This window comes from Mustela nivalis (genome assembly GCF_964662115.1).
Source record: "Mustela nivalis genome assembly, chromosome: 6".
NCBI classification, from domain to species: Eukaryota; Metazoa; Chordata; class Mammalia; order Carnivora; family Mustelidae; genus Mustela; species Mustela nivalis.
In genome coordinates this window covers 98,789,403-98,813,954 of record NC_139025.1, presented here as the reverse complement: position 1 = coordinate 98,813,954, position 24,552 = coordinate 98,789,403, and the positions used below count along the sequence as shown (strand labels likewise).

The 24,552-nt window shown below is 44.3% G+C and overlaps 1 protein-coding gene and 1 long non-coding RNA gene across 2 annotated transcripts in view; one reads left to right on the top strand and one right to left on the bottom strand.

Annotated features, from left to right (window-relative positions):
* The window catches only part of ITGA11 (integrin subunit alpha 11), a 110,647-nt gene extending 108,736 nt beyond the window's left edge, over positions 1 to 1,911 (bottom strand). The window contains exon 1 of the mRNA XM_082736979.1: positions 1,744 to 1,911. Within this exon, the coding sequence (XP_082593105.1) occupies positions 1,744 to 1,795 (52 nt within the window). The 5' untranslated portion in view covers positions 1,796 to 1,911. The remainder of the gene's footprint in view (positions 1 to 1,743) is intronic.
* A 180-nt stretch (positions 1,912 to 2,091) lies between these two features.
* On the top strand, positions 2,092 to 16,731 carry LOC309867885. The gene is made up of 3 exons (XR_014313374.1): positions 2,092 to 2,544; positions 4,116 to 4,245; positions 16,630 to 16,731. It is a non-coding gene; the product is annotated as an uncharacterized lncRNA (long non-coding RNA).
* Positions 16,732 to 24,552: the final 7,821 nt, after the last annotated feature.

Here is a 24,552-nt window from a genome sequence, read left to right as displayed (position 1 = left end):
CCCTAGCACACACACCCCCCCTCCCTCACCACCGTTCCTGCTTGACTAACAACAACAGGAACAACCATTGCTTCTGTTCTGCTGTGCACCCAGCCCGAGTTAAGGGCTTTACTGACAGTGCCTCACACAATTATCTGGAGTTTATGAACTCAGTCTGAATTTCCATCTCCATTCCACAGAGAAGGAAACCTGTGGAGAGATTGCATAATGTACTCAAGGTTGTACAGCTGGTGGGCAACAGAGCCAGAATGGAAAACACGTTCTGACTGCAAAGACTTCCCCCTCAGTCCCTTGAGGTTCAGACTGACTCTAGCCATTCCATCTCAGGGTCTAGTGGGATCAGTCCTCCTATCTGGAGTCACACAGGGGCACACTCCCTTTTCCTACGGAGGGATCCCCTTGTGATCAGAAGACAGTTCCTGGAGTTCTCTTCCCTCCTAAGTGACACAGAATGGGCTTCACCTCTGGCAGCTGGTTTCTAGATGAATACTTGCCTGGTGGCAGCTCTTCCTTTGTCCTCCAGAACACCCCTTTCCTCCAACAACTTTAAGCGTTAACGTTTACTTTGTGGTTCTAGGATCTGGACTGAACTCCATCAGCCAGAGTCATTTTCAACTACAGCCCCTCCCAGAAGCTCTGCTATAGACCAATGGGGGCGGGGGGTGCACTTGTTTCCGAGGTACCCCCGGACAGCGGTGAGTGAGCCGGGATGGGGGGTCTCCACCTGTGCTTCCTGATGGTTCCTCTCTCGCTGTCTCCATATCCGACCCCCGGTCCCGGACCCAGCCCCAGCCCGGAACCCATGCGGAAGAGGAGGCGAGACCGGGGGGCCAGTACCCGCGGCTGGCGCTGGTCCCCACCGGGGCACTCGGCTGCGCAAACGAGAGGCCCCGAGAGCTGTCGCCGCCGGTAAAACGGCGCTACAGGTACGGGTCTGGCCGGGGCGCCGGGAGTGGAGAAGCGCAGTCTGGTTGCCCCAGTGCGGAGAGCCTAGGGTTGGCCTCTAGCTGCGGGTCGTGCGCCCTGCGGACAGAGGTCCCTGCCGCGCCCCGACACCTGGATTGCATTAGGCGAGCGGCGCGCCTCTCAGCGACGGCGGCTTCTCCAGATTACGAATAACTGCATAATTCCGAGCGCGGGTTGCCCCGTCCCTACCCCAACCATCGGGTAACTTTTCCCCGGGCCCTGGCTGCGGAGCTGCCCCAGTCTCCTTTGGCCCGGCCGGCGACCGCTCGCCACCGCCTAGGGCCTCCGCCCTGGGGCTTCGTCCGTCCCCGGACCGAGGGATTCTGGGCAGCTCGCGGCGCCCAGGTCCCCCAAGCCCTTCCGGGCCTCCGTGTAGTGCTCCCCGAACTTCAGGCGGCTCCCTCCGCTGGCAGGAGGGCGGCCGAGGCGGCGCTTGCTCCGCGCCTCGCGTCCCCTCCCAGCGCGGGCCACGCGCCCTCCGCGCTCCCGGGACGCTCGAGTGTCCTCAGCGGGGCGCCTGGAGTGGCCAGCGTGTCCCGCGGAGCCGCCAGCCCTCCGCGCTCCTCTTCCGCCCTTCCCCAACTCTTCCCCAACTCTTCCCCACACGCCAAACTCTCGGCTCCAAGCCGTCCGGCCGCGCCTCCCTCTGTTGCGGAGCTTGGCGGAGCCGCTAAACTGCAGCCACTTTCCGGGGGACCCCGGTTCCCCACCCCGGCGGCCAAGCTTCGACCTTGCGAGGGGCTCCCACGGGCACGCGGAGGCAAGGGGGCAACGTACCTGGCCACAGGCTGAGCGCCCAGGCCACCAGGAGGCCCCTGGGCAGGTCCATGGCGTGCGGCGCGGCGGCGGGGGCCGGGTGCGGGGCGACGGGGCAGCGAGCCCGAGCGGCAGCCTCCTCGCGGGTGCCCCGAGCCTGCACTGTGCGCCGCGCGCCGGGCTCCCTGACAGCCGCCGCTCCTGCGGAGGAAGTGGGAGGGCTCGCGCCGCGGGGAGGAGCGCGCGGACACGCTCGCGCCGGGCTCCAGGCCAGTCTCGGCCCTTCTGCCACCTGGGCCGGCGGCGTGCAGCGCCCGGGCGCCGGTCCCGCACGCCCAGCCCCGCGCCCCTACTCCACCTCTGCCGGGGAGAGCTGGTGCGGCGTCCCCCTCCACGCTCCGCTACCAAATTCCACGTCGCTGCAGGAAGAGTGGCTTATATTCCCATTTCCCAGAGGGAAGAGCTTCACAAAGCTCCGAGGGGTTATCTCAGGGGCCCCGGGGACACCGGGCCACGACTCAGGCCTCCGTGGGCCCAGGAGAGCAGATGTCCCTCCAAGTCAATTCTGAAACGTCCCCCCCTGAGGGCCCGCCGCGGGGAGATTGGAATGTAAAGGGCCCAGTGCTTCTTCTGACCTGCACTCTGGCTGCTTCCTACCTGAGGCACCCCAACGCAACCAGGAGGAACCCGTGCCTACATCTGTAACAGAGAAGCTCTTCTTTAGAACGCAGCTGCCTTCCTTCCCAGTAGTTCTACCCCGGACAGTTAAATCCCATGCACGTTTGCTGCACGAACTTTAAAATGGGACCTGGACCCCAGCTGGTGAGTGCGGAGGCTGCCCTGTCCCGCAAGGGAGAGAACTGAGGCAGAGGGTGGGATGGCCCAGGTCGTGAAAGCTAGAGCAGGCACCCCGCCTCACCTCCTCCCCAAAGCCTTCCTTCACCACCTCCCGAACCCAGATCCGCACCAGGGTACAGGTCCGTTCTCTCTCTCTCTCCCCTTCACTGCACTTCTTAGTAGAGAAGCTATGCCTCAGTTGGTAGAAGCATTAACTTTTCTCTCCTTGTCCAGACCGAAAACTCCATTAAGGTAGAAATCGCTGTTTGGTTCACCGCTGAGCATCCAGGAACACATAGTAGGATGGATGGTTGGATGAATAGGTGAACCAGCACAGGTGATGTGAGGGGAGGCTCAGAGGGTAGAACTTCGGTCTGGAAGGGACTGGAAGGGCTTCCCAGAGGAGTTGCCATTCAGGCTGGGTCCTGGAGGATGAGGTGGGTTTTGAGAAGGTCCAGCTTCATGCAAGTGTAGTAATGGGTGTTGCGCCCAAACTGCTCCCTTCTAGCTATGCTGGTTGTTGTTTGGGCAACCTCACCTCTCCCTCTGGTCCACAGACTTTGGGGAAAGCTGATTCCATCTCTGGAAGGGGTATGTGCATGTGTGCTGGGGGGAGGCACGTGGTTTAGGCCGAAATGAATCGATGTATTGCCATCCCCTGGCTTCAGCCAGGGAATGAAAGGGAAGAAAGGAAAATGTGAGAAGAAAAAGGAAGAAGGTTTTCTTTTCTAGGAAACAAGATTTCTTGCTCTTCTGATTCTCCTGGAATGAATGAAGGAAGAAAAAATGAACTAACTAATTCGCTCCTCCCTTCTCCTACTCTCACGTCCCCTCCCAGGGGACGTGAGACAGACTCCTGTAGGCCCAGAAGCTCATAGGGGTGAGGAAAGGAAATCTGGGCTTGGGGTGAGGCAGACAGATGCTGGATGGCAGAATGGAGTGACCAAGTCCAGGAGGGTCTTGTTGAGCCCCTGAATTAAGCCACCCCATCAGCGTGTTCCCCTGAAGACTTTCCAGTCCTATGACCAATGAGGCCCCTTTATTGTTTGAGTAGGTTTGACTCAGGATGACTTGAACTTAGAGCATCCTAACTGGGAACAGTGATCTAAGGAGCTGCAAACTACGTTCTTGCCTCACACAAATTCAGACTTTCTTTGGTGGTTCTCAAACTCCACCTATATGGGGGTTGCCCAAAGCACCAAACACTGCTTGCTGAAGGGGCTTGTGTAACAATTCGGCTGTTCTTCCGGTCATTAGCTCTCATTGTCCTCATCAGGGCCATGGGAGTCCTGAATAGAGTATGTGTGCCTTTCTGTAATCTGGTGAGGTGGGGGAGGGGGGAAAGATGTGCCTTCCCTCTTTCAGCAAACACACAACACACAAGAGTGCAAGTGTGCAAAACACACAAGAGGGGCTCACATTGGAGGAGCAAGGGATAGAGCCGAGAAGACAAGACACAACCTCATATTTATGGATGAGATCGTTATTTATTATTTAATCACTTATTTTAATAACGTATTCGTTAATGACCATTATACTTTGTGAAAATCACACAGGGCAGCAGCGTATGGGGGAGAATGCGTGACCAACAGTCTGACTGGAGAAGCTCAGAGAATTGGATGAAGGGCTTTGTGGAAGCTGGGATTTGAGTTGAGCAGTGATAAGAATAATACTAATCCCACATGGGTATGTAGCATATTTATTTTTCTTGAGATAATTCACATACCATGAAATTCGCCACGCAATTCAGCAAGTTTTAGTTTATTTGCAACATTGTGCAACTATTACCACTAATTTTATTGTCGTGACACCCCCCCACCAAAGAAACTCTGTAGTCATCAGCATTTACTCCCCATTCCGTCACCTAAGTCCCTGGCAACCACAGATTTACTTTTTTGTCTGGGTGGGTTTGTCTATTCTAAACATTTCCTGTAAATGGAATCATATCATACATAGTCTTTGGTGTCTGACTTCTTTCATTTAGCATAACGTATCTGAGGCTCCTCCCTCTGGCAGCAAGGATAAGTACCTCATTCCTTTTTATTGCTAAGTAACATTCTGTTGCATGGATATACTGAGTTTTATTTATCCACTCATCAGGTGAAAGATATTTGCGTGTTTCTACCTTTTGGCTATTGCAAATGATGCTGCTATGAGCACTTGTGTATAGGTTTTTGTGTGAACATATGTTTTCAGTTCTCTTGGATATATACCTGGGAGTGGAGTTCTGAGTAGTGTGGTAACTTTATGCTTAATCATTGGAAGAATGAACCACCTGTGGCTGCACTGTTTTACATTCCTACCCACAATGTATGAGGGGGTACATGGTGTTTTACCAATTTTGAAATCCCTTTGACACCTACGATCCAATTTAATGCTCACAAGAGTCCTGCAAGGAATTATATTCACTTTTATAGATAAAAACACTGTACTGGTGAGGATTATTTCAGTTGCAAGGAACAGAAACTCTACACAAACAAACTCAAGCAGAAAAGGCAGCGTATGAGCTGATGTAGGCAGGACGTGCTGCAGGTACGGCTGGATCAAGAGTCTTACGTGAAACTCTCATCTTTTTCTCTCTATCTTCTCTTACATTTGCTTCACTCTGCTTTCCTTTCCTGCATCAGACAGGATTTCTCTGCCTGCTAGGAAAATGTAGCCAACAGACCCAAGCTTACACTTCATAGATTCTAAAGGGAGAAAGACAGCTTTCCCTACGAGATGCAGCAGGAAAGTCCAGGATTTTGATTCATGTCTACTCCAGAACCAATCAGTAGCTGGGCCATAGGGTACTATAATTGGCCAAGTCTGGTGCACATGCCCAGCCCTGAGGAGTTGGAAGGGAAGGGCTTTATGACTGACAGCCCCACCAAGACCACATATTGTAGGAAAACAGTTCCCTAAAAGGAAACAGAAAAGAGGGGATGACAAAGTATGCCAGACAGAGAGGTTTCCTGGGTTGCTGGACTTCAGTGTCAAATTCAGAGCCATCCCTGGCCAGCTGGGACAGATTGGTCCCCTATCTCTGTCTCTTGGACCTTCTGCCACTTTTTCAATTTTCCTCTCCAAGATTCTCCTCCCCCGTCCCCTGCCAGGTGTCTATCCCCTACTCTCTGGTTATTTCTCCCCTCCCTTCTGTTTTCTGCCCCCACGTGCCTCCAGTGCAACTGCTCACCATGTTATCATGAGGGAGGGTCCGCACCCTGGCTCCTGGGCTCCTCTCTGCCCCCTTAGGCCCCCCTCATAGATCTTCCCTCTTCCTGTGCCTTGTCTGTTGGTTGGAAATACAGACTCTCTTTTTAAATTAAGATAAACTTCAGCAAACTTATAGTCTCTGGGAAGACACATCATCTGCCAAAAAAAAAAAAAAAAAAAAGAGAGAGAGAGAGAGATAACAAATTCCACGGCAAAAAACAAAGTAGAAGAAAGCTACAGGATTGCTTTTGTTATCTGCTGTTTGAATGACACATGTCACTGTTCCAGACCAATAATGGGGATGATGGGAAGGTGATTGTGTCACGCACAAATGGCCTTATGTTTCAGTTTGTCATGCCAGGTCTCATCCTTGCTAAAGAGTGAATGAGGTTAGCTTTGAATGACTGTGTTTACCCCAGTAGCTGATGTTTGCCCCAGCTGGTTTCCACTTAAAGTCAAAAGTTCGATCATCCTAAATGTTGGAGTGGGGGTGGGGGGGAATGTTCCCATCTTCCAAACGTTGTGCTGAGCCAAGGGTTAGGGACTGAGATTCCTACTGGGACCAAGCCCTGTACACAACCTATACCAAATCCAGGAAGTTATTTTCTGATTTCCATTTCTCAAGCCACAAGTATGTACAGTATTTTGCAGTAAAGATATCAAAGGGGAAGGAGTAATGGCCACAACACAAACAGACACACAAGATAGATGAAGAAACATCCTTTTGAAGAAAAATATGCCAGAGGGTGTGGGAGAATAAAAATTGCTTTGAAAGTCTCGAGGTAGCAGTCAACATCCTAATGGAAAAGCTATTTCTAATGCAGCTTAGATGAGAGAAACCCTTGACCATGGACCAGACAGGAAGGGCGACATCAGGGTTAAACGTCACAGCGAGAACACTATGAAGGACACCTGCTTTCAATGGGCTCTCAGTACAGACTAACGGAACTCCTTTAGCCATCCGCACCATCCAGGTGGCTGTCTAGGACCTTCATCCCAGCCCCGGCTCCGCTGAGAAGTCAAGGAGAGGCCGTGAAGGTTAAGGGTCTGGATGGAACACTCTAGGGTAAAGATGGACTCAGGAGAGTCGCAGACAAGGATGTGGAGCAGAGAAAGGGATTCTCAACTGTGTGCACAGACCAGGGCAAGGGTGCCACTTGTCCAGGGAGTGGGAGCTGGGCCATTCGATAAGCAAATTCTAGCGGGTATGATCGGGCCAAACACGCAGGTACATGCACATGTGCATGGTTGCACGCATGCACACACAACTGTGCCGGCATAAATACACTCTTCCCATCCAGCACCGTCCAAATTCATGTTAAGGAAGAGACACGTTACTCCAAGAAAACCTCAAATGTACAGATCACCCTGTGCATTTTGGAGAGAGCATTTTGAAACAGGGTTGGTTCCTCATCATTCTTTCTCCCACTTTCAGGTGAAATCTGAGTTACAAGTCAGGGCATCCTTGGCTCAGATGCCAGGGACAGAGCTCCCGAAGGATGACCTTTGGCTCTAAAAAGGCCCAGAGAGAGCTTTTATATTTTTAGCCTTTACTTTGGGGGCAGATCAAATTCCAGGGGGGGGGGAGTGGTAAATCTTAGGGATTTGGGGGGAAGGTGGGTTAAAAGATAAAGGGTGGAAATAATTTTGGTCCCATCGTAGGGTATTTTTAATCAGCCTTCGTTTGATAACAAGAAGGCTTCAGAGGTTTTTGAGTGAGATTGGGGAAGGGCAGGGAGATCTGTATCCAAACAAGTCCGGGAGACAGAAGCCTGTGGCCTTTGGCCCATTCAGGAAGGTTCTGTGAAGGAGGAGCCAACACTCCCAGATCATCTTTCGGATATCCTCCCTTCATGCTTCCCCAAGACTTTGTGAGCTTTCACGGCCAATGTTTGGGCTTCCATAAAGATGCTGTTTTTTCCTCCTCGGCTTTGGTGGGTACCATTCCTTGTGCTCAGCACTGAACCTTGCATTCCTCCCAGCCCTGCCTACTGGATCTAACCTGTGCCCTCAGGGCTCTTCAGAGTCTGTGCAATGGGACTTACTCCTGCCTTCCCTAGAGTGTTTCCTGCCTCTCTCTGAAACAAATCACATGCTCTTGTCTAGTGGCTAGTACTTAGCACGCCCGGAAAGTGAATACCAGGACCTGCTACTGTCGCTGAGCATCCCTGACCGCGGACCAGATTCTGGACCGAGTGTCCTGCACCGTCTCGTCCTATCCTTCTGTTCCCACCACACGGGCAGCTTTGCAGGCAACTGTCAGTATTCTCAGGTATTCCTTTGGCCCTTGTCATTCCTGTGAATGCCACATCCTGAGGCTTCCAGCTGCAACCCCCAGTGGGTTCTCTGTGTTCCCTGACTCTGGAGCTCTGTCAGCAGGCTGGGAGTGTTGGGGAATCAGTGGGAGCAGTCCCCAACCAATGACGGATGAGTACCCCAGCTCCCACAGCCTTTACTAGGGGCTGAATGCTTGTCTCCCCCTCCCCAGAGTTCTATGTTGAATCCTAATCCCTAACTATTAAGAGGTGAGGGCCTTTGGAACAGGATTAGGTCGTGAAGGTGGAGCCCTCATGAATGGGATTAGCGTGCTTACTAAAAAAGACTGAGAATGCCCCTGCCTCTCTCGCCATCTGAGGATACGACTAGAAGACGCTGTCTGCGGACCAGAAAGCAGGACACGGGAGACACGGAATCTGCTGGCTCCTTGATCTTGGACTTCTCAGCCTCCAGAGCTCTGAGAAACACATCCCTCTTGTTCATAAGCCACCCAGTCTGTGGCATTTTTGACAGAGCAGGCCAAACAGATGAAGATATCCCTCCTGAGGGATCACTCTGAGGAATATTCCACGGTGTCCCAGGGAGCCCGGCGGAACTGAGCCCTGTTTGCCCGCCGTGGCCACCTGCTCACTGCTGCACCCTGTAAGGGCTTCCCTCCCTTCTCTCTCTTGTCATTCCCTTGACGTTGCTCTCTGGGATCACCTTCCCATCGCCCCACCCCCATCACAGAACACTCGCACTTAAATTCTATCAGGGTCTACTGCCAGATTTAGAGGAGTAAAGCAACCGGATCCAAGTTTTGTAGCTAGAAAGTGGCAGACTAAGCCTGGAACCCAGGGGACACGGGAGGGACACTGAGAGTAGCCCCAAACCTTGCCAACTATTGGACCTCCTGACTTTCTCACATCTGTCCTAACACCTGGGATGCCTGGGAATGCTGGAAATTCTGCTGTCTGAGTTTCTGACTCCAGGTGCACTCTTTGGAAAAGAAAATTCAATTCCACTTGGGAAGTGGATGAATCTGTTCAATGAATATCAGCCCTTCACTCCCCAAGGTCCTGAACAGAGAAGGAGCTTTAAGAGGGACAAGAAAGGGATCTGCAGCAAATGTGGATCAGAAGAACCAGCCCTCGGGCAACTGGAGGCCACAGCAGCAGAAAGCAGCCCGTCAGAGAGGCTGCTGAGAGGGTTGGGGAAGAGCATACCCTGTTTCCCCATTTAGCTGAGAGTTGGTCCTAGGCCTCGGCTAATGCCCTCAGCCTGGAAAGGCATGTAGAGGTTTCTGAACATCACAAGTTGTACACCTGATCTTGGAAGTCCAAGAGAAGAGATAGGGGAGCACAACCCCCCAAAAAAAACCATAAAAAAAGAAAATGTTCTTGACAGTATAACCAGTGACAAACCCTCTATTGGTCTACTTCTGTCTCCAGCCAGCCTCGCTAAACCCAGAGACTAGAATTTTAAACGGCTGCTACCTCCCTCTACCTCCCCTTCTGCCACAGGCATGAGGGGTTGGCCACATCCCTGTGATCACATACCTGCCAGGCTGGGTCAGCCACCAGTGGGGGCTTTCTCGGAGACTGCTTGTCTACACGTATTTCTGGAAAGAGGACAGACCTCCGTGCTGCCGGGGAAGGCTGTCCCCAGACTTTTCCAGCTGCTGCTGCTCATCCTAAAGCATGTATTAGAAATAAACATCTCCCAGGCAATTTGCAGCTGGGGGCAGAGGCTAAGAGGTGGTGTTTGCAGATGTGGGGAGAGGGATGGGGAGTGGAGATGTTTTAGTTGACATTTGGGTAGCAAATGCTTCTGTGAGCCTTTTTTTTTTCTCTGCTGAGCATTAGTGAGCAAAATGTGGGTGCAAAATCTGGGCTTAAAGACCTCTTAACCCCACCAGCCCTCCGTGTAGGCCAAAAGTTAAGCATCGAGTGTAGGATTATTGCAAGGAAAGGGGTTGGTTTGTGTTTGTGTTTGCAGAGCTTCAGACAGACCCTGTAAATGGCTGGGGACCCTGACATTGCTCATGAGGCTGTAGAGTGCAGGGAGTGTAGTGGTTACACATGCAGGCTCAGGGCCCAGAGAGACTAGATTAGGATCCCAGCCTGGCCTGGCATCAGGTGGGTGACCATTTCAAGTGGAAACGATGAAACAAGCTCCAGTAATTCACTTACCAAGTGCCAGACACAATTCTCAGCACTTGAGGTGTATCATCTCGTTGAATAATCCCGACAGCTCTCCGAAGTTGGGGCTATCATTGTTCCCATTTTACAGATGAGAAAACTAAGGCATGAGGGGGAGCATAACCTGCTCAAGGACAGTCAACTGGTGAGTGGTGGAGCCTGGAGATCGCCTTACGTGATCTGGCTGGATCTGTCTGCCTCTTGGGTTGTCGTGAGGCAGGGCTGAACCAGGGGCTATAAAGGGTTTGGCACAGTGCCTGCCACATGGCAAGCTCACAATAAATGTTAGTTTTTTATTATTAACAACATATGAAACAGCGTAAAGCAGACTAGTCAAGCTATCCGCACCATTTGAGATTGTTAACAATGCCTGACATTTGTTTAGCTCTGTATGTAATTCAAAGGACTTTCCCCGATTAGGTCTCTGAGAACCTTCCTTGAAGGCCCTGTGAGAGTGGTGGGGGCAGTTTCGAGTAGGCATGTTTACTGGATGAACAAGGACATGGAGGCCCAAGGTCAGCAATGTACATAAGGTCCCATACTAGCCCTCTGGCCATACCATCCTTCAGCAAGCCTGTGTTGATATCCCAGAGCCTGAATTACACACCAGCAGGCTGAAAAAAATGCCATACTATCATCAGCATGTGGTCCTCTAGTATGTTTCAATCAGATTGCATTTACAGAAACATTTTCATACCCAGCTGTGTAAACTGTGATACAACAATAACAATTTATTGCTTGTTTATCCTCTAACTTCATAATTAGGATCTGAAGGGATTACAATAAAAAAAAATCCCAACAATAGAAGACCAAGAGTCAAACAATGGAACAAATATTTGTATAGCGTTTACCATTTTATGAACAGGTGTGATCTCATATCAACCTCCTGACAGTCCACCACTGGACATAACTGTGCCATAAAACTTGGGCTGAGCAGAGCTCCTATAACAGAGAGTCTCATGGCCATGTCCAACTCTTCTACTCTGGTAAAATTTTGCCTGTGTATTTTGTCAGTTACAGAGAGGGTAGAGTTAATGTTTCCTGCTATGTTTCACCAAGACTCGAGCTAGAATGCTTGGTTTTAAATCGCAGCCCTGACACATGAATTCTGTGACTTTGGGCAAGTGCCTTAAGCTCTTGGTTTTTTAGAATTCTAACCTATACGAAAGCATACCTATCTCATGTGACTATTGTGAAGATTGAATGAGTTCACACATGTCAAGTGTTTGGAAAAGTGCCTGGCACAGAGTAAGTGTTATTCGCTTACAGTAAAACCAAAAATCATCTCCCAGGAAGTCTGCAGAATCATACATCTCTCTTTTATAGATCTGTCCATTTTTGCATTATAGATTTTGAAGCTAAGTCTCCAGGTACGTGCAAATGTAGAATTGTCATATCTTCTAGTTGCTCGAGCCTTTTCTTGTGACAAAATGTCTATCTTTAGTTATGCCTTTTGACAACATTTACTTTTTGATCTTAACATGATTCCACTAGCTTTCTTTTGGTTAGTGTATGCATGGAATATTTTTTCATTTATTTGCTTTCAACTTTCTATATCTTTGTATTTTACACATATCTCATGTGAGCAGCATTTAGTTATTTTAAAATTTAATGTTAAGCTTTCAATGGAGCACTTAGTCCATTTACATTTAATTTTCACTATATTTGAGTTTAAATCTACCATCTTAGTATTTTCTATTTGTCCTGCCTGAAGTGTGTGCTCCTTTTTTTCCTCTCTTTTCTTACTTTCTTTTGGATAGATCATTTGTAATTATTCTTTCCCCCACTTTGTTAGGTGGAAAGTAATAAAGAAATTTGCTAGGCGTTAATGATTCCCTAGAGATTCCAGCATGCATCTTTAATTTATGAAAGTCTAATATGAAAAAGCGCTTTTATCTTCTTCCAGACAATGCAAGAACTTCAGAGCATTTGCACTGCAGTTGCTACCTTCATGATTATACACAATTGTTTTTGTTTATTTTAATTCTCTCCATATTTTAAAAATCATGATACTTTATTATTTTCTTACAGCCTGTCAATATTTGGATTTGTCCACATATTTTCCATTTTTGTTGCTTTTCTTGCATCTTTGACTTTTCATATGGGATCATTTTCCTTCTGCCAGAAGAATGCCATTTAGCATTTCCTTTAGGACTGCATTTTCTGGTGTTAAATTCTCTCAGTTCTTGTTTGTATGAAAATGATTATTTCATTTTTATTCCTGAAGGATGTTTTCTCTGGGCATTATATTTTTTCTTTTATCACATTGAAATGATCATTCCATTGTCTTCTGATTCTTGTTATTTCTGATGAGAAGTCAATTCTCAGTTTAATCATTGTTCCTTTGAAGGTAAAATGTCTAATTCCCTATAGATGCCTTTAAGATTTTTCTTTTGATTTTAAAAAATTTTCCTGTGATGTAGATTTCTTTTTGTTTATCCTACTGAGATTAATTTGGCCTTTTAAAAAAACTTAATTCAAGCCTTTTATCAGTTTGGGGAAACTTTAGCCCTTACCTCTTCAAATATTGTGTCTGTCCCATTTTGTCTCTCCTCTACCACTGGGACATTTATTAGAATTTATCATGTATCTGTCATAGACTGAATGTCTGTATTGCCTCAAGAGTATATGTTGAGATCCCAACTCCAATATGTCAGTATTAAGAGGTGGGGCCTTTGGTAGGTGATTAGGTCATGACAACGGTGGCCTCATGAATAGGATTTATGTCCTTATAAAAGACACTTCATGTGTGCTTCTGCCACATGAGGACATGGTGAGAGATGGCCAGGAAGCAGGCCTTCACCAGACACCAATCTGTTGGTATCTTGATCTTGGACTTCCCAGCTGTGAGAAATAAATGTTTTCTGTTTAAACCACCTAGTCTGTGGTATTTTTGTTATAACAGCCTGAATGGACTAGGACAGTATTCTTTATGCTTCTCATCTTTGCATTTTTTTTATTATATTTTTCTTTCTAAGTTACATTCCATATATATATATATATATATGGCCTTATCTTCCAATTTATCAGGCCTTGCCCCAGCTTATTCAAACCTATTCTTTAAATTCTTTATTTGGATTATTTAATTTTTTATTTTGAGAATTTCTATTTGGTTCTTTACAGTTCTCTTTTAAAATGTTAAATCTTGTCTTTTATCTTCCAAATATAGGAAACTTCATTACTTTAAACTCTGGGTCTGGTCTGATCAACCAGAGTCATTATGGTCTGCTTCTATTGTATGTTTTTCCTCCTGATCTTCATGTATGATGTCTTATCTCTCATGGGACTGGCTATCCTTGATTTTGCATAGGTCAATGGGCTGGGAAATTATGAAAATAAATTGAGAGCTTGAATTTTATGTTCCAGAAAAGATTATTTGCTTCTGCTATGCTCCCAAGGTCATTTAGATCACTCAAATACTGTTAATAATGTTAATAATATTTTGGGATTGAGACTTTCTTGGGTCCCCAAATGTTTAGGAGCTGTATTTCAGTCTATGTGAGGGCTGGTTTACTAGTAGTTCACCTTTACTCTTCGGGTATAGCCCTTCTGGGTTTAAAATGTTAGAGGTTTACTATGGTCCCCACTTTTGCCGATCCTGAACTACATTTTTCCCCCTACCCACAGGTATGGTCAAAAATATTTCCCAGTCTCTCAGCTGTGTCTTCTGGATTTGCAAATGCCCCCAGGGCAATGGGAGTCCCAATGCCAAGCTCCCCTCTCTGGGCTTCCTTCCTCTTGCAGACCTCAGTCCAGTAATATTTTTACTACCTTGATAGCTTTCCCATCCTTACAAGCTGGTTTTTGGAAAATATTTTGTCCAGTTTTTTGAATTTTCCTCAGAAGGAAACTTGTCTACGTTATTCAATCTGCCAACACTGGAAGTGTAATCCAAAATATGACAATATCATTTCCTCAAGACATCCTTTAATATCTCATAAAACACAGCAAGAATTTTCTAGTAAACCTTCTAGAATTTTTTATTCAAAAGTGAGTATCTCTGTGATCTTGATTTTACCTAGTATTTTCTAATAACAATTCATCGACTAGGAAATTAATTGATTCATTTATTCAATAAATATTCAGTGTTGGCTATGTTTCAGGCACTGATCTAGGCCCTAAAGATATAATGGTAAGTAGACCAGACACCTTCCCCCATCCCTAAGTTTAAAGTCTAGAGAGAGAGAGAGAGAGAGGGCACATATAAAAATTTAACTACACTCAAATGTGATGAGAGATTGAGAGAAAAATCAATTGAAAACAATCGATTGCAATAGGAAGAGTATGAGGGTGCCAAGTACAAGAAGAATTACAATAATTGTGATGCTCTGTCTGCAAGCAGCAGAAAATTGGACCCAAATGGGTTTAAATAATGACTGAATGTATTATCACTCACAAAATAATAAGCCCCAAGGTAGAGGATCCTCAGACAGAGGTCATTGGAATGTTAGCTGCTCCTCTGCCTCTTACCTCTCATTGTCCTCAGGCTGGCAAAATATGGCAGCTAAAGTTCCACTGGTCTCATCCAACCACTGAAAGATCCAGAGGAAAAACGGGAAGACCAACACACCTCCCCTCATCTCTCCTTTTTTTTCACTGGGCAGGATTGGGTCACATGCCCTCTCCTATACCAATCACTGGCAAAGGAAATAAAATTACCGGAAGGAATTAGACTAGCCATGATCTGTTTCTAGCTGGGAATGGGACCATCTTTCCTTGCGTCATGTGGGGGAAAGACCAATTCTTCAATAAAATTGGGGTTCTATTAGGAAGGAAGAAGGAAGGAGCAGAATGGCTACTGGGCAATATTCACCACAGGGGATTGGTAGTAAGGGTAGAACATTACCAAAGACAAGCCACCCATTCCACACATTCTTTTGAGTCTTTACATACACATTCTGACATGTTTTTCACAATTAGCCAATAAATCAATCGTAATAGCTAACGTTATTGACTGCTCACATACATGACCTCATTTAGACTCGGTGAGGTTGGTGCTATTATCATCCTCATTTTATAATGGCAAAACTGAATCACAGAGTGTTAAGGAGCTTGTCCAAGGTTACATGATGGGTGAAACATGGATTTATTTTTTACTATTTATTTATTTATTTATTTTTAATTTTATTTATTCACTTGACAGAGAGAGAGAGACACAGCAAGAGAGGGAGCACAAGCACGGGGGAGCAGGAGAGGGAGAAGCAGGCTTCCCGCCAAGCAGGGAGCCCAATGCAGTGCTCCATTCTAAGACCCTGGGATCATGACCTGAGTCAAAGGCAGCCACTTAACTGACTGAGCTACCCAAGTGCCCCTGAAACTTGGATTTAAACCAAGTCATCTGGTTCCAAAGCTACAGATTTTACCCTCTAAAATAAACTATTTCTAGCAAGGTAAATGGACTATTCTAACATTTTAAATGAAGAAATTGAAGTTCAGAAATGTGAAGTTTGCCCATCCACTTATTTTCTTATAAAACTTTATTGAATTATCCATTACTACTCTTGGTGCTTAATACTCCTGGTGCTAGGCTCTGGGGAGACAGTTCTGAATAAGACCTTGCTCTTGATCTTATGCTGCCTACAGACTTGTAAGATAATAATCATTGAATATTAACTGTGAGCACTTTGTCACAAGTAAAGGCTGCAGGCTCTGGCATCAGATGCTAGGGTTCAAGTCCCAGCTTTATGGCTAACTAGTAGTCCTTGATCTTGGGCAACTCTCTATTTTGATGACCTCTTCACCCTATTGGTGAGGGAGAGATTACTACCCTAAGGTTATGGGGATGGCTAAACACACACTAGGTGACGAGACCAACAGTATTTACTAGATATCTATGCTCACAGCCTATGGAGGAGGATACCACCACCATGCAGGACCACAAGGGGTCTCACTTGGGATCAGGATGAACAACTGGAGTGGAGGGAAGCAGACTTCGTAGCCTCAAGAGTGTATGGTGCCTCCTGGTTCACCATGACTGGCTTGTTTGTATAGTTCTGTGGTCTGGCAGGGAACTAAAGTGTGCTATTCAGAGAGAAGTAAGAATTGCACCTGGCCTGTCTGATAAGAAGAGTTGGCTAAAGAAGCTTATCCATGAGAGCAGAGGGGAGCTAGCCATTAAGCCATTTGGGGTCCTTTTAATTTCACCAGATATCATGCAGCTCATGATAGTGAACCTTAATTTCAAGCTTTACATCACTGTTTCTTAACCTGGTTGCACCTTTGTTTCTTCATCTTAAAATCAGAATAACAGTGCCTGGTTCATTGGTTATTTGTGGGTTTTGAATGAGACACTATGAGGTGAGCATTTAATACAGGGCCTGGCACTTGCCAAGAACCAGGCATATGTTGTGTGATATGCATAAGGTCATATGGCTGGTAAACAGTGGACTCAGATTTAACCATCCCCTTTTGTTTCTAGATACTGGGAACTTTCTACAACACTGAATTGAAATCTTGTCCATTGGGAAAATACCAGTTAGTTTACCCATCCATCTGTCTAAACATACATGCCTCCATCCTCTTATTTGCTCATTCATTCAACAAATATGTGTTGAGCACTTACTATATTAATGGTCTTGGCACTATGAAGATGGCTTTTAGAAGCTTACAGTCTGATGGAGAAGATAGACATGGAACAGACATGGTGCTTTCCAATGTGATGGATGTTATGCCACAAGCAGTCAGTGCCAAAGACAAACCAAGGTAAGAATGGCTGGAGGTGGGATGTGGATTGTAAAGACGCTGGGAATTTGCCCCCAAACAGCCCATCAAAATATCTCCTGTTCCCTCCCCCGTGATGGTTGGGGTTAATGACCCCTGTGGTCCAAACTGTAGAGGAATCTCCCATTGGGATTCCTGGCTGACACACTGACAGACTTTGAAAAAGCCAAGACTTTCCATTTCTGACTCTTAAACTGTAGGTGGAGGATCCTGGGCTGGTCCCTTCCTCCTATTGGAACTCAGTTTCTTTGTTTGTAGAGCAGGGGTATAGGGCTAGGTGGTTTGGGGAGATTACCTCCAGCTCTACCCAAAAATATTGTTTTTAAACACTGGGTCTCATGAGATCCCTACTCCACAGGACCACCACTCTTTCCTAACTGGCCCCTATTTGTCCTCTCCCACACCGTATACACACGATACCCATCATTCTGGTCTACACTACACACCCCTCTAGGTGGGAACTGGTTTCTTCAGATATTTTCTTCCAGGAAAAAAGTAATATAAAACAACAGCACTACAAACCACAAAACCCAGGAGAAAGAAAAAGTTGTAGCTTGTCCCATTGTCTGTCTTTGGAGATTGGTATACCTTGTTCACTTTTCCTCAAATGAGACTTTCATTTTAAATTACATTGAGCCATAGCTTGGCGGCTCTATTTTTTGTTCCATTCTTGGTACTCCACAGGATGTCAGAAAGGAGAGCCAACTTTTCACTTTTCTCCAAATCTGCTTGTTGCCCAAAGATCTTGGGGGTGGGGGATGGTTTCCAAGGTTGGATGGGAAGATGGAAAGCCAGCAGCATCCAATACTTCCCAGACTACCCTGACCACAACCCTGCGGATAGGAGGCAGGCAGGCAGCTGGGCTGGCAGCTTGGGGAATACTCAAAGGATGAGGCAGGGAATTTGCTGCCACCTCCAACTTGGTGTATAGGAGATGTGAAGGAGAATTCCAGGTCCTGGGCTCTCTCGACACTGTGTCTAGAGTCTGGCTAGGGTCAAGGTTTCACAAGGGGGTAATGCTGTAAGGCTATACCCTGACATGTGCTCTCCCTTCTCCCTGGAGGAAAACCAGGTTCTTTTCATCAGTGAAAGCATCCAAGTTCTGCTTTCACTTATTTGAGGAATGTTTCATCAAGAGGAAAATCACGTAAGCCTGGCACTGCCACTGGCAAGATGTGTGACCTTGGGCTGATTGCTTGACTTCCTTGATTCTCAGTTTCCTCTTCTGCAAAATGAAGGGATTGTATCCAGTTATCCAAAAGGTCACTTAAGGTTATAAATTGTCATGAGAGGGTCAGGATCATGGTTTCTGAAATCGGACAGTTTGACGCAGTTTGAATCCCAGCACCATTTACCAAGAGGGGACCTTGGGTAAGGGGGTGACATCTCTTATCTTCAGGGTTGCTTGAGAATTAGATGAGTGAATGCATCCAAGAGTGTAGCACAGGGCCTAATGTAAAGGGAACATTCAGTAAATAAGTTATGAGCTCTCAGGAAGATAAAGGTAATGAGCCTGTGTGCACAACTCTGCTCAACTTTCTTCTACTTGTGCTTTCTGGGGCAGAGACCGGAAAGCAAATGCAGTGGAGCTTTTAGGAGCAAAAGGTGCCACTTCAGTCCCCAAGACTGGTATTTCCTCCCCAGGCATCCAGGCCAATATCTGGCTGGTTACCAGAGGATTAAAAACTAGTCATTAGGTGGCTGCCACTGAGTATGAGGCAGGGAGTCAAGGGAGTCCAGTCAAAACCTAGCAAATACCAATGGATGATGTTAGAAGGGGCAGAGAGCATTTTCTGGGGTGGACCATAATTGGGAAGAAGCTCATGATTCCATCTCCAGCTAGATTGGCCTTAGCTTTCTGCTATGTACCATGCCATCCTCTTATGAAATGGAAGCTGATGATGTGCACAGTGGGACACAAGTATGGTAAGGGAACAGGAGGATAGAAGGGTGCGCTGGGGACGCTTGACTCTCTGAACCATAAATCAGAGACTTCTTCTGGTCACGCTGCCCACATTGGCCATTCTGAGTAATCTGCCAGGTCAGCTCTGGCCCCAGAGAGCCTTCTGAGTTGTACTCTCAGCAGACTCATTTAGCTCCTTTGAAAAATGCCAGCATCTGCTTGGCTGTGAGCTGGCTTCTTTTCTCTGGGTCTTAGGTTCCTCTTTTGTGAAGTGATGGAGACTTCTTTTTCTTGCATGATGGCAGACCATAAACCACATACCAGAGGGAAGAGTACACAGTGCTATCCAAAGAAGAAAAAAAATTTTTTTTGAAGATTTTATTTATTTATTTGACAGAGAGAGAGATCACAAATAGGCAGAGAGGCAGGCAGAGAGAGAGAGGTGGGAAGCAGGCTCCCCACTGAGCAGAGAGCCCGATGCAGGGCTCGATCCCAGGACCCTGAGATCATGACCTGAGCTGAAGGCAGAGGCTTTAACCCACTGAGCCACCCAGGTGCCCCAGAAGAAAAAATATTTTTAACTGCACTGATAAGCTGGCATAAAGGTAAAGAATCACAAATAAGTTGAAACCCCAAATCCTTGAATATAAATTGGTGCCAAAGCTCTCCTTTGAGTTGTGGGTTTCTGTCAAAATTTGGGGATTTTGAGCTTCTGTTTCATGGTTTTACAGAAGCAGGGGACAGAACAGGAGGCCTAGGGGCGACCCAAGGTAGAAAATCTAATAGGAGAGCTCTTTGCACAAGGCTAAGACATCCCTAAAAAGCATTGCCTTCAGTGGAAATGAAGAAGAAATGAACTCTGCAAAGAGGGCAAAGCATAGAAACTAGTCTTTAAAAAATCTTAACTGTGGATGGAGAGGGGGAAAAACTCTGAAAATTCAAAACTGTAAGCTGACCTTCGTGTGAGTTTCCAGTCCAAGTTCATACTCAGTGTGGCCCAAAAACCTCAAGTGGAGAATTTAATTTTAAGTAGCCCTACATTAGAAGAAACAAATATAAGTAATTTCTGGAGAAACTAAACTTAAATCCATCCCTCAAAGAACTCCACAAATAAACTTCCAAGGAAAAGGAGCAACTTACAGGAAAAACAAAATGAAACAAAATACACAAAGAAATAGGATACCAAAAGGAAGGGTCAATGGAAGCAACAAAAAGCAGATCTTCAAAGACTTCATATTCTGGAATTAACAGATGGATAACTAGGTTTCATATATTGAAAGAAATAAAGAAACATAAACACGAGGAAGAAATAAGCAGGTTTGGAATACAGTCAAGTAGATTGAGAATTGAAAAATATAAGAACTAAAAAACTCAAATGAATTGGTTAATGAGCAGATTGGACACTGAAAGGAAAATTTGTAAATTGGAAAATAGTTTCAAAGAATTAGCCAAATGTGGACACAAAGGGCTAGAAAATATGAAAGAAAGGGAGGTGTTAAGAGACATGGAAGACAGAGTGAAATGTTTTAATATATTTTGAATTGATTTCCAGATAGAGGCAAAGAGAAAACACAGAGGACATAGTTTTGGAAATAAATACTAATAATTTCCCAGAATTGTTGAAAGCTTCTAAACCATGGATCCAGAAAATCTAGCAGATTCCAAGAGTAAACACATAACACATACATGCATGTACACACCTAGGCATACAGTAAATATTTCAAAACAACCAGAGACAGAAACAAAGTTAGATGGATTCCTGATGTTTTAATGGAAAAGCATAAGTTGAGAGAAAATAACCACCAATATAGAATTCTATACCTAGCAAAACTATCCTTGAAGAATTAGAGCTAAATAAGACATTTTCTGACAAACACTAAGTTTATCCCCAAAAATCTTCCCTAAAGGCAATGATCAAATATGTGCTTCAGGCAGAAAGGAAAATAGTCCCAGATGGAAGACTGAAGGTACAAGAGATAATGATGGGCAAAGATACTTGTAAAGATGCAGGCAAATAGGAAAATTATTGTCTGCATAAAATAGCATAATATTGACTAATTTAGGTAGGGGAAGAAACAAGGTAAAACTAGAATACTGAACAATAATAACAAATGAATTGCAAGGAGATCATTGAAATTAAGGCATTCTAAGATCTTTATATTACCTGGTAGGAAGGAGGATAGTATCTTCCGTGTTTGTTGAGCCCAGTCTGCATTTCGTGGTAACTAGGACAGTCACTAAACAGGCAAAGAACTTACAGCTTCTAATAAAGTAATGAGAAAGAGGAAAAACCCAATAGAGAAGAAAGATGGCGAAAAAAAGGCAGTGGGAAAAGGAGACCAAAAAAGCAAGAAAAAAGAAATAGTATGTAATGAAATATTAGTGATATATACAAATACATAAGTAAGCACAATAAGGATAAATAGACAAAACTCAGGGTAAAAGAGAAGAGTTGTCAGACTGGGTTACAAAGGAAAATGTCAAGTGTAAGGTGTTTACTACAGTCATGCTTAAAACAAAGAACAATGGAAGATTGGAATTCTCAGCATGGGAAAAAATATGTGCTGAGCACATACTAACCAAACTAAATCTAGAATGTTTATTTCAATAAGAGACAAAAAATGAACTTAAAGATCCAAAGTATTTTACAATTACAGAGGGCAGTATATAATGATAAGTGGAAAATTTACCAATAAAATATGACATTCTAACTCTGTATGCCTATAATAACATCCTCAAAAGATAAAAATTAAAATTCATAGATCTATAGTGAAAAAATAGACAAACAGGCCATATAATGAGAGATTTTTAACATGCTTTTTCTATTACCTATAGAGTAATAAAATGTTAAGACTCAGTGATAGCATAATATGCAAATTTTGATCTAATGGGCATAGATAAAACATTACACCCAACAATCAAAGAACATAGGAATTGTCAAGCACACATAGGAGAAACGTTTATGATAAATTTATAGGAGGTTGCAAAACTCATCTCAAAAAGTTTCAAAAAGATTGGTATTAGATAGATCATATTCTCTAAACACAGTGCAATGGAGTTAGAAATAAATACCAAAAGATTATTAGAAAAACCCCCCACACATTGAATTTAAATCTAAGTATACTATACTACTAAATAATTCATAGGTCAATGACACAATCACAACAACAAAAAATACTTATCATTGAACAATAATGAAACTCTTATGTACAAAATTTATAATTTTTTAATAAATTTTTTTTATTTTTTTTAATCATATATTTTCCCCCCAGGGGTACAGGTCTGTGAATCGCAATTTTTAGCTTTAAACTCTTTCCTTAGAAAAGAAAAAAATTCAAATTTAATATACTGTGGTTAATGTAGATATTAAGAAGTTCAACAGCGGGGTGCCTGGGGGGCTCAAGGGGTTAAAGCCTCTGCCTTCGGCTCAGGTCATGATCTCAGGGTCCTGGGATCGAGCACCCCATCAGGCTTTCCACTCAGAAGGGAGCCTGCTTCCCCCCCCTCTCTCTGCCTGCCTCTCTGCCTACTTGTGGTCTCTGTCTGTCAAATAAATAAAATAAAATCTTAAAGAAAAAAAGAAGTTCAACAGGATGATACTAAATAAAGCAGATGGAAAGACTAAAGATAGAGGCAGAAGTTAATGAAATATAGAAAGTAACTGGACAATGGAGAAAACACCAGACCCTAAACTTTGTTTTTTGAAAAGATTAATATATTGATAACTCCTTAACAAGTCTGATCAAGAAAAAAGAGAAAACACATCTGCCAATATCAGAAATGAAAAGACATCCCAATATCCTATAGATATTGAAAAATAATAGAGTATGAACAATTTTTTTGAATAAATTAGAAAATTGAGAGGACCAAAATTTTTTAAAATATAATTTATCAACACTGCTGGAAGATATGGAAAATCAGAATAGTCTAATAACAGTTAAAAATGTTTTAAAAAGATTTTATTTATTTATGTGAGAGAGAGAGCAACAGCACCCACATGGGGGTGGGTGGGGAGGAGCAGAGGGAGAAGGAGAAGCAGACTCTACTGAGCAGGGAGCTCAACTTAGGGCTCAATCCCAGGACCCCAGAATCATGACCTGAGTCAAAGGCAGACATTTAACCAACTGAGCCACCCAGGCACCACTCTATTAAAGACATTTAACTGGTTGTCAAAAACTTCTCTAGAAAGAAAACTCTAAGAATAAATGGATTTACTAATGGACTCTTCCAAACGCTTAAGGAAGAAAGAATACCAATTTCACAATTTCTTTCAGAAAACATCAAAATAAGGAATCCTTCCTAACACTTTTCATAAAGGCAGCATCACTTTGATATTGTGACTTGGCAAAGACTGCAAAAAATGGAAAGAAAAATCAGTATCCCTCGTGAATATAGTTGCAAAAATCCTTATCAAAATGCTACTCAATAAAATCTGGCAACATATTTAAAAAGCCAACACGTTATTATTTTTTAAAGATTTTGTTTATCTATTTGACAGACAGAGATCACAAGCAGGCAGAGAGGCAGGCAGAGAGAGAGGGGGAAGCAGACTCCCTGCTGAGCAGAGAGCCAGATGTGGGGCTCGATCCCAGGATCCCAGGATCATGACCTGAGCTGAAGGCAGAGGCTTTAATGTACTGAACCACCCAGGTGCCCCAGTCAGCCCATTATTATATTTGGGATTTATTCTAGGAATGCAAGTTTGGGCTAATATTAGAAAATCAATTAAGGTAATTCACAATACTAACAAAAGAAAGGAAAAAATAATACAATCATCTTGATAGATCCAGAAAATGCATTTGGTAAAAGTTAAAATCCGTTTATAATAAAATCTCATATCAAGCTATAAGTAGAAGTGAACATTATTAAACCATTAAAAGTATCTACAAAAAATCTGTAGGAAACATCATGCTTAATATTTTGCTATTATATAATTGCTTAATATAATTTCTAATATTGATATTATAATACCAGTATAAAATAATGACACCTTTCCACCTGAGATTAGGAAGAAGACAAGGATGCCTGCTATTTCATGTCCTCCACATTGTACTGGAGTTTCTAACAAGTGCAATGAGACAAGAAAAAGAAATAAAAGACAAATGGATTGGAAAGGAAGAAAGAAAACATTTTTTTATTCACAAATAACATGAATTTGTGCCTAACCCCAAAATAATCTACAAACTACTAGAATTAATAAGTGAGTTCCACTAGGTCATTGTTTATAAAGTTAGTACTAAAATTTTGTGTTTCTTTTCCAAGTGGGAAATAGAATTTTAAAAGACAGTTTATAATAATATCAAGAAACACTGAGCACCTAGGAATAAACCTCACAAAATACATGCAAGTTTCCTGTGGCAAAACTACAAAATATTACTGAGGGAAATGTTTATTAACATATAATGTATTATTTGTCCCAGGGGTACAGGTCTCTGAATCATCAGGCTTATACACTTTTCACAGCACTCACCATAGCACATACCCTCCCCAATGTCCATAACCCAATCACCCTCTCCATGCCCTCCCTCCCCCAAGCAACCCTCAGTTTGTTTTGTGAGATTAGGAGTCACTTATGGTTTATCTCCCAATCCCATCTTGTTTCATTTTTTCCTTCCCTACCCCCCTAACCCCCAACTTTGCCTCTCAAATTCCTCATATCAGGGAGATCATATGATAATTGTCTTTCTCTGATTGACTTATTTTGCTAAGCATGATGGA